Genomic DNA, 10,309 nt, shown 5'->3' with positions numbered 1-10,309 from the left:
GAGAGGAGCAGCACGTTTGTGTCATTGCAGTGTGTTTCTGCCGTTACATTTGTTACCGGGAGTTTGCATTTGCTTTTGAATGTGTAGCTCATGATACCTACAGTCTCTAAATGTACTATGGGAGGTAAAGCCTTCAGTTATCAGGCCTGCTCGTGGTACCTACGGTCTCTAAATGTACTATGAGAGGTAGAGCCTTCAGTTATCAGGCCTGTTCGTGGTACAGTCTCTAAATGTACTATGGGAGGTAGAGCCTTCAGTTATCAGGCCTGTTCGTGGTACATACGGTCTCTAAATGTACTATGGGAGGTAGAGCCTTCAGTTATCGGGCCTGCTCGTGGTACCTACAGTCTCTAAATGTACTATGGGAGGTAGAGCCTTCAGTTATCAGGCCTGTTCGGGGTACCTACTGTCTCTAAATGTACTATGGGAGGTAGAGCCTTCAGTCATCAGGCCTGCTCGTGATACCTACGGTCTATAAATGTACTATGGGAGGTAGAGCCTTCAGTTATCAGGCCTGCTCGTGATACCTACGGTCTATAAATGTACTATGGGAGGTAGAGTCTTCAGTTATCAGGCCCTTCTCCTGTGGAACCATCTTCCAGCCGGGGTCTGGGAGGCAGACACACTGTACTTTTAAGAATACATTTAAAACATTCCTTTTTGATAAAGTTTATAGTTAGGACTGGCACAGGTATAGTCCAGCTCCTGGTTATGCTGCTATTACTGCATGTCGCTATCTGTAAATCTTAATTACTAACTCTTTTCTTGGAAGCTCCTGAGCTCTCAGATCTTGTAGGTTCCTTGGATCATTGGTGAGGAAGTCCTGCTGCTATGGACCCGCTCCAACCTCCACCTCAGCGGAGAGGAAGTGTGGACAACAGGAACGAGAGGAATACAAAGGAGAAATCCTTCCTGCATATTATCCCATGTACTCTTTTGTAAAGCGTCTCCAGGTAACACTTGAACATGAATTGGCGCTATACAAATAATGATTGACTGATTTATGCAAGAGGAGCAGAGAGAGAGACTAATCATGTTTGGTCAAAGGAATTTTCTCATCCTGATTATTCATGAGTGTTTTCTTTTTCCAAAAGCTCTTCATTGGTTTGCACAGAGGATAAGAACACATACAGTTGGCTTATTAAGAGCTGAGCTTGTACTGTGGTCATCTTCTGTAAATCCCATTCCTGGCATCTCCTGCCCGTCCTAATAAACCCCGCTCCCACCCATCCCAGTTAACCCCATTCCTACCCACCCAGTCAGGAATCCTATTCCCACTCCGAAGGTGGTCCGTTTTGAAAGTAGTCTACCCAGGAGTCTCATTCACACTCATGCATACTAGGACAACAATCTTGTTTCCTATCAAACTTTCAGTCGGAGGTCGTTATGATTATTAGTGATGTAGTAAACAACATAGAGGATGTAAGTAAAGGTCTGAGAGTTCATCAGGAGGAATCAGCTCCAAGCTTACTGCTGCTCTCTGTCGCCACCTGGTGGAAGAACGGACTCACAGCGAGCAGATGTGAAGCACAGCAGGAGGCGAGGGGGTGTAATAAAAAAAGTACAAATTTATTTTTGTTATCTTTACAAAGGCCTGTTTACCCACGTTTTTATAAACAAAATATAACAGCTTCTCATCGACCTGGACTGATGGCAAATAAAAACAACATCACAGAAATATAAACAATAAACAAAATCATCATCACAGAAATATAAAAACAATGCTCGTCACTGAAAACAGGAAAACGAAGACAGATGTGGAAGAGAGAGAAGAAAATAAACAGCTGTTAAAAACATAAACAGAAGTTCCTCACCGTTGATTCAGAATAAGTGCTTCATTTCAGATACCTCAAAACCCCCGCCGACAGACAGAAGCACCGTAACGCCGTCAGACATGACCACGAAACATGAAAGGGGCGTGTTTCACTGACCGATTACCAACCTCAGCCATGAATCAGGCGTTGACCTTTGACCTCAGTGAGTCACAAACCTTAAACAGAGTTGACTTATAAACATGAATACGCCCCTCATCACTGATCTGTGATGTCACAGGAGGTTACAGGAAGTTGGGGTGGAAATGAAAAACAAACTCCATGTTTAACAAGACAAGCGCCATTTGGACAAGCGGTAAGTAACACGCATTCGATTGGCCACAGAACATTAAAAAAAGAGACAAGGAATGTTTACAGCATCACGTCAGCCAATCACAGCGAGGCGGAGCGACGTCCCAGCTTGATTTCCAGTCGCATTCCCCAGAGATAAAAAAAAAAAAAAAACACGACACGAGGATGAGAGCGACCGAGACGAGTCAGTGCTTCTTAGAGTTTCATACTTCACTCTGATTGGAAGGAGGGAAGGCGTACGGCGAGCCGCAGTTACATTTGCCACGTTTCCATCTAAGTGGAGTTTCAGATCTTTGAGATGCCACTCCTTAGTTTTATGAAGGTCATTACTATCGTATGAGACACAGAGGGCGCCACCAGGAGTCACTTCCTGCTTCCTCTGCTCTAACTATAACCCTGGCCTGACCTGGTTAAGAGTTGGTCACCATGGTGATCGAGCCAGGTTAAGAGAGCGAGAGCTACACTCTGACTTCAGGCTGATTCAGAGGTATTCACAGCGGCTATGCCAGCAAGTGCCTCAGACAGGTGGGACAGAGGGATTCGTGACGTCTGTTCTTTGGGCCTTCAGATGTCAGTCAGAAATTCTTGCAGAAAGAAATGTATTCTGCAGCTTCAGTCTCCATTGCCAGCGCCCCCCTGTGGTGGTAAACCCCTCAGGTGTGCGGTGGAAGATGTTTAGGTTAGCAGAGACGATATTCTCCGTATCACATAAAGTGTAGGCGTAATGTTTACACCTTTCAGCGGTGCATAGATAACCTCACCTCGGGGAGAAATCAAACAGACTCAATGGACTGAAGATTCATTTGCATAAAAACCAACAAACTCGAGTGCATAGTGACTGAAATCAAAACGAACAGAGCGAGACGGCGGACCGCAGGAGAACCGGACTTAAGATGTTATCCTTGTTCAGATTTAAGGACTCAAACTCAGGCTGTCCAAACATTTAACATCACGATTAATCGTAAAGTTTCTACAGTTAATCACGATTAATTGTTAAGTTTCTGTAGTTAATCATATTTATCGTTAAGTTTCTACAGTTAATCACGATTAATCGTTAAGTTTCTGTAGTTAATCACATTTACCGTAAAGTTTTTACAGTTAATCACGATTAATCGTAACGTTTCTACAGTTAATCACGATTAATCGTTAAGTTTCTGTAGTTAATCACATTTACCGTAAAGTTTTTACAGTTAATCACGATTAATCGTAACGTTTCTACAGTTAATCACGATTAATCGTAAAGTTTCTACAGCTAATCACGATTAATCGAATGTTTGAAATCCATTATTTCATATTTAGGCTTTTATTTTGAAGGTTTGTACTGTCTTAATCTGAGAGTACTTTACTTGCTGTTTGAATTCAACAGTGCTTTTATTTTGAAATTAAGTAGTAGAAAAGCAGCAGTGTCCTTTTCCGTCAACGTGACTACAGGGAGACGCTGAGGACGACTATCTACGGGGACATTAGATTAATCGTGATTAAGAACAATTCATGCCAGACCTTAATTAATCGTGACTAATCTGATTAGAACAGATAGTCTGAGATCCAAAATTTACACCAGACATTTAAATGTTGTTCTCACAATGAACCGATGTTACCGGTACCAAACAAACGCAGGAGGATGTTTCTGATTGGCTGAAATGTCTCTCTGGGCTTCTGGCTCCCGTGAACACCTGACAAACGTCCAATTTAAATCGTTAATCTCAAAATAACAAAAACAAAGTTCACCTTCAACATTCAGTAACCCTGACAGGAAATCAAATGTAAAAATAAAAACATGAAAAATAACGATGAATTAAAATTGTTCAACAGCTTATTTTCTTTAAGGGCTTAGATATGAAAACAACTTTTCAAGTAAATCAGACGTCTCATTCAAACATCTTCCAATTAGCTTTGAAGTTTCCCAACAATTTACAAATGCCTTCTGTTGGAGTTTCCAGTCTGGGGAGTTTTTGTAGCCGCTGGCGCCAAAATATCAGCGAACCAATCAGGACGCAGATATAAACTAATTAAGACTGGGCAAGGAACAAGTGACGGTCACATCCCGTCGAAGAAGAGCTGCTTGATTATCGTGTTTCTACATTCAACTCTCCGTCAACGTGTAGCACGGAGAAAATGCCAGCATGTCGGGGTCAGCGTGCCGGCGTCACACTGCGGCCGTATGAAGCAAACATGAAAACACACGTGTTGGACGGACTGATGTGGAGAGCTTCTGACTTGAGGAGTCCGTCAAGGTTTCTGCTCGCCACAGACCGGCTCGGACCCCACGGGGTCTCGCTGGCACGCTGAACGCCCCCCCCCCCCCCGAGTCCTCCGAGATCTGACCATACGAGGCGGACGCAGAGCTTCACCGCTGGATGGGAGAGTTTGGATAATGCCGAAGAAGATTTGTGTTTGTGGTAAGTAGTCGAGCTCCTGGAGGGAATCTTACAGTGAGGAGGGGTCTGGAGTTTTTTTTAAGTGTTTGCGTGTGTGAGTGTGTGCGCTCCTGGGGGCCGATCAGTTCATCGAGCAGTCCTCCCCCTCTGTGTCGGTGTCTGTGTCCGAGCATGCCGTGTCCATGGCCACGTGGGCGGGGCTGACGATGACCGCTCGCCTCTGCTCGTCCTCGGCGCTCGCTCTCCTCTCCTGAGTGCGCTCGATGTGCTGGATGGCCTGAAAGCGACATTAAAAACACGTCAGGCGGCTGCGGCAGACGACTGCCAAGACGGCGTGCTCAAAGAGGCTCCTACCTGCACGATGGTGTCCAGGTTCTGTCTGGACGTGGACACAGTGCTGGTGTGTGCAGACGGGCTCATGGTTACCACGGTGACGTGATGGTGGGGGTGCTGTGTAGGGGCTGGGACGATCACTGTGGGGTGGTGGGTTGGTGCAGGAGGAGTGGGTGGGGCCAACACCTGGAGAAAAGATACAGAAGGTGTGGTTTTAGAACCATTTCATCTCAGACGGCTTCGATCCTAAAACCTGGTTCCATAACGACCCGGGTCCACATAATCCAGAACCTGAGTCACATGGGTCTTGAAACGTAACGTTATGACTTCAGTTCAGTCACGTCTTTAAGATCTAACCACGGTGCAATAAAGTCAATAACCACGATCAATATGGTCTCTACTAATAGAAAGACAAATATTCATTATAACGTCGTATAGACGACTCTGTTGTCCTTGTCTTTACGTCACGTCTTCCCTCTGCTGCTGCAAAGTGTAAACTCAGAATTCAGCTAAACTTTTCAAATGTGAACAGAAACCCAGACCCAAAACTCAAATAGGAACACAGAGGCCTACTGATGTGTCTGTGTGTGTGTGTGTGTGTGTGTGTCTGTGTTTATGTGTGTGTGCGTGTGTGTTGTTTTGACCTTCGGACTGTGTGGTTGTCTGTCAGCGGCGTGGATCTGCTGCAGCCGTAACAGCGTCTGGCTCTGCAGGAGAGCCTGCTCCTCCTCCACCTGCTGGGTGATCACCTTCAGACGCTCGGGGTGCAGCTGGGTGTCCAGAGAACGAACCTGAGAGACACAGAACACACAGTTCAGATCAGTAACCAGGAATACATGATATTTACAACAATGCAGCAGCCAGTATGTCCTCCTTCTAACTTTAGATTCTGGTCCTGAATGCTCTGGATTTGTTTGGACCAGAGAAGGTAGGCGCTTTTAAGACACCCCCACACGGCCGTTTTGGACACCCCTCGGTTTGCCAGATATGAGAGCAGTTATCAGGTCAAACCAACAGGTGTTGCAGCGATGGAAGCGGGCAAGAGAAGTGGTTCAGATAGAAGTGATTGTACCCGACCTAAAAAGCCTCTGCATGTTTCTAATAAACTCCACGAGCAGAAACGTGCTCAAACTAGGATCAATATTGGAGATGCTTTTGAAAAATGGAGAGAGGTTAGAACGCAGAAAGGTTTACAGAGCGATGCAGAGCTGGCTAAACACTGAAGCTTCAGTGTCCACCACATGGCAACCTGCGTGAGCATCGACTCTAGAGAGGAGGGGGGGGGGGGGGATACAGCTCTCTACAATGTTTAGAATTTAGACTGCAGTACCCATTTTAAACAGTAGGGGTCAGAGTTACAGACTGCTTTCTGTATGACTGCAGAATTACAAGGTTTTTATTTTTGATAAAAACTGTGCGCACCAGTAGACTTCTTTATCTCCCCTCTTCATCGCCCGTGCTCTTTATTTATTGTCCTCGTTCACTTCCTGTTTCACATCGTGTTCGTCTGAACCTGCTGATCAAGTAGATCCAGGATGACACGGGATAAATCTGTCAGCACGGTGACTGATTATTGTTTACACCTCCCACATAATGATAACAAGTCAAACAGTTGGTTAAGCTGAACCTTGACCTCTTGATGTGGAGATGCTCCTCCCGCCTCACCTGTTCCTCCATAAGCCCCTCCCCTGCCTCACCTGTTCCTCCAGCTGCATACGTGCTGAGCGCTCCTTATCCAGCTGCTGCCTCAGCTCCAACATCTCCCTCCTCAGCTCCTCCACCTTCTCCTCCTCCAGCGTGTCTGGAGACCCGATGCCTTCGTCCTTTTCCTCCGCTCGCCTCCTCTTCGGGGAGGAGCCGCTAAACTCCTGCAACGACACGGAGTTCATGTGATAACCACGTTACGGTTCAAAGGAGCGACGGGCCTGTGTAATCCTGACTTAATCAGGATTACACACTAACAACTTTTATACGCGAGGGGAGGAGTCAGCCGGCCGTCCGGCCGATGTAAACAAACTGAAGATAGGACTCGCAAAACTCTGAAAACATCACAGACAGTGGGACTCGTGTGTTACACTCATTGTAGACAGTCATGACTCACAGAGTTATTTTCAGAGGATATACTTGATTTATATTATATTGAAGTGTGAAAAATCACATATAAAGCCTTTAACTATCAAAATGAAAAGTAAAGTCGCGCTCGCTGTCTGACAGATACTTTGGACACGTTTGTGTTCAGAAACATTCAGACAGCCTCTCATGCTCTCTATCCGTAACGTGCCTGAGCACGTTTTGAGCCTCGAAGTTCCTTTGACCCGTGTGAGCACTCTGAAACTGCGGGACGGTACACTTCATGACATATAATCGATCCTCGTCGTGCATATCCAGGTGAACCGGGCTGTTCCTAAAGACAACGACTTAAAACAGTCATTACAACGTGTCGCTAACTGATAACGGAGCGTTTTGTTTTTATCGTGGAGTTTGAGTGCGAGCTCAGAGACATTAGGTTGTGTGGGGTCAGATATCGTTAGATTTTTACTGGTCAGAAGTTTAACCCTCTGACATCATGGCGCCCCCGAGGACTAACGTGACGTGTCATCGTTCAGCTGGGACGTGGTGAACATGGCATGTTTGGAGTTACCTGGATGAAGCGTTTGAGCTGGTTGTTCTGAGCCAGGAGCTGTGTCTTCTCCTGCTCCAAGGCGAAGATGTAGTCTGACGTCTGCTGCAGGATGGCGGCCTGTGGGGACCAATAAGAGGTTAACGTCACGTTTTAGTGCTGCTGAGGAAAAGAACATGGCGAGCGTATGAGGCTTGTTGGGCACCTTGCTGAGCTTCTCTCCGTCTGTGTGGGGCAGGAGTGTTTTCAGGGACTGGAAGCCCGCGTTGATGCTCTGCATGCGCCGGCGCTCGTTGCTGTTGGCAATCTCACGGCGGATTCTCCTCTCCTGGTCCTGAGCCGTCTCCGGACTGAGGGGGATGTTAGCCAGACTGAGAAAGAAGAAGGACTATTATTAAACAGATACACACAGACAGACACACACAGACAGACAGACACACTCTCTCTCACACACACACACACACACACACACACACACACACACACACACACACACCTCCATAAACCTGCAGGATCTTTATGAGTGACGAGGTCTTTACATTCCTCTGTCACGCCGTCTAAAGGTCTTTGGGTTGGGCTGAACTCAGCGCCCCCTCACACATCTTCCAGAGTCCCTGTACGGTTTGGATGTTGTGGTTGTGAAATCTCCGACGTCATATTTACTCAAGGGGAGAAGAGCAGGTGAACCCTGAAGCCTTGAGATGACCATGAGGCTGAGCGCAAAACAAGCCTAGAGAACGACTTCTGAGGCGTTTACAAAAACGAGGGCGGTCTCGTGGCGGACAAACTCCAGCTCACATGGCTCCATCTTTTCTTCAACCCGCGTGTGTGTTGGCGAGCAGTCGTACTCTGATTGGTAAGAGCTACATTAAAAACAGTGCATTCTCATGCATGACATAAAACCTGAAAAACTGCGTTCTCACATCAGTTCACTCTGACTTTCTGCAGAATAAATACGAGGAGGCTGGAGGAGAAACTCCGGGTGAAGAGAGAAACATTCAGCTGTTTGTGTTCACACACGACACTCAGCACGAACACTTCAGGAGTTTTCTGCAGGTGTGACAGAACGATGCATGCTGCTCTGAGTGATGGTTACATCAGGCTCTGTGTCCTTCACCAACACTTTATTATCGACGTTACAACAACGCTACTCCAAGTCCATAATAACTAACATCTACCTCCTTTCACTATTTATTTCTCATGTTTGTCCCTGATCCCCCTCCGTAGTCATCACTTTGAAACTCCTCTCTAATTTTTCTGTCATTACAAACATAAATATAATATTTAATTGCTGTCTGTATGTTGTGAGTGTGACTGTGTAACTTTTGCTGCCTCTTGGCCAGGACTCCCTTGGAAAAGAGGTTTTTAATCTCAATGGGACTTTCCTGGATAAATAAAGTACATGTAGCATTCCTTTAATAGAAGATTTGAGACCATTTACGGGAAATAAAAACCACCTCATGATTCCCACACAGGCGACATTAGTGTTCTTCACCTGAAGCTCAGGTGTAATCACCTGCAGACCTCCAACATGGCCGCGGGGGGGCGCGTGAGGCGGTGTGACGTCAGCAGTGTAATCTGACACCTCCTCTTCCAGCAGCAGGCCCCCTCTGGCATCATGGAGAACAATGCGTCCTCCAGCTAGCACTGAGCTAGCGTAAATCACGGCTCTGCTGCTCACGGAGGCGGACCTGTGTCCCCCGTTACACCTTCAGACGACGTGTTTCCGTTAAATGAGTCTAAAGTTATGAATAAATAAGTCAAAAAAGACAGGTACGGTTAGAGAAAACGAGCGCGCGGTGGGTGCTCAGTAGGTAGCCATGCTAAGCTAATTTGAGCACGCGACACAGTCATGGCTGCTCTTTAACTGCGCACATATCAAAGCCGTCACCTCCATTACCGCCCCGGGTTTTGAAAGCATCCACATATAACCATAATAAACGTCTCCTTATGATCACAGTGAGTCATGTTAATAAAATGTGTCGATTTTAACCCGAGGTTTGGCGGCTGGCAGCACGTTAACTACCACGTGGTTGGTGTTCAACTGGATCGATTTCATGTCGCTGATTTACATATGTCTGATCTGGTTGACCGTAAACACGCCAAGTGTGTCCTAACGTGTACATCGGGTTGCAGGTGTTTTAAGAAAAGGTGATTTATTCCCAGGTTTCACTCCTCCTACATCAGCAGCTTGATAATTTCTACAACCACGCGTCTGTTGGCAACACATCGCAGCGAAGCAGCCGCTAGCATGCTAACTGAAGCCAGCCTGCATCACACACACATACACACACTGCAGCCACACGAGGGGCGACAGAGCAACCAGTTTGTTGTCAACAAAAGAAATGGCTATAAACACACCTGCAGAGCCCGCCGATCACATCCTTCTCCGTCTTCTTGAACTGCTGTAAGGACGGGATCTTCTCTGTCGGCATCATGAAGTATTCCATGCTTTCCTTATGTAGTCCGTGTTTTCAGTCTGTTCCTCCTCCTCCACCTTCCTCTTCTCTACTTACAATATAACGATGTTGGTCTCTCTCACACACACAGCTCAGTTAATCAGTCCCTTATAATGCACATTTACAGAAACAGCTTCAGGAAATATGAAGAAACGAGAGAAAAATAAAAGTAACTTCAAGCTGTGTTGCTTCCCACAGCTGATGGGGTTCCCTCCAATGTGTGTGTGTGGCTTCTTGCCTCCGCCTACTACGTGTGTGTGTGTGTATGTCTGCAGCTCCCGCCTACTATGTGTGTGTGTGTGTGTGTGCAGCTGATCTGTGTGAGGCGGGAAACAGCTGGTTGGAATCAGAGCTCCGTTTCCGGAGAGCAGAACAAACAGACCTGCTGTGTGAGGC

General features: G+C 46.5%; 1 protein-coding gene across 1 annotated transcript; it reads right to left on the bottom strand.

The window, feature by feature from the left end:
- Positions 1-3,916: 3,916 nt before the first annotated feature.
- LOC132985236 (transcription factor AP-4-like) lies at positions 3,917-10,183 on the bottom strand. Its single transcript, XM_061052512.1, has 7 exons — positions 9,816-10,183; positions 7,660-7,825; positions 7,476-7,574; positions 6,532-6,702; positions 5,479-5,625; positions 4,856-5,020; positions 3,917-4,778 (listed from the first exon to the last, which is right to left on the bottom strand). The coding sequence occupies exons 1-7, from the start codon at positions 9,902-9,904 to the stop codon at positions 4,623-4,625; spliced, it is 993 nt and encodes a 330-aa protein (XP_060908495.1). The 5' UTR covers positions 9,905-10,183; the 3' UTR covers positions 3,917-4,622.
- Positions 10,184-10,309: the final 126 nt, after the last annotated feature.

This window comes from Labrus mixtus, chromosome 2 (genome assembly GCF_963584025.1).
Source record: "Labrus mixtus chromosome 2, fLabMix1.1, whole genome shotgun sequence".
NCBI classification, from domain to species: Eukaryota; Metazoa; Chordata; class Actinopteri; order Labriformes; family Labridae; genus Labrus; species Labrus mixtus.
Note: the sequence above shows the minus strand (reverse complement) of the source record. Positions and strands in the feature narration are given on the sequence as shown.

What these genes read in the sequence shown, in the direction of transcription:
- LOC132985236 (XM_061052512.1), bottom strand. Translation starts at nt 9,904, where the DNA reads ATGGAATACTTCATGATGCCGACAGAGAAGATCCCGTCCTTACAGCAG. An exon ending in AGCTCAAACGCTTCATCCAG is followed by an intron (nt 6,703 to 7,475) that starts GTAACTCCAAAC and finishes GTGTCGTTGCAG; the next exon opens with GAGTTTAGCGGCTCCTCCCC. An exon ending in GTATGCAGCTGGAGGAACAG is followed by an intron (nt 5,626 to 6,531) that starts GTGAGGCAGGGG and finishes TGTGTCTCTCAG; the next exon opens with GTTCGTTCTCTGGACACCCA.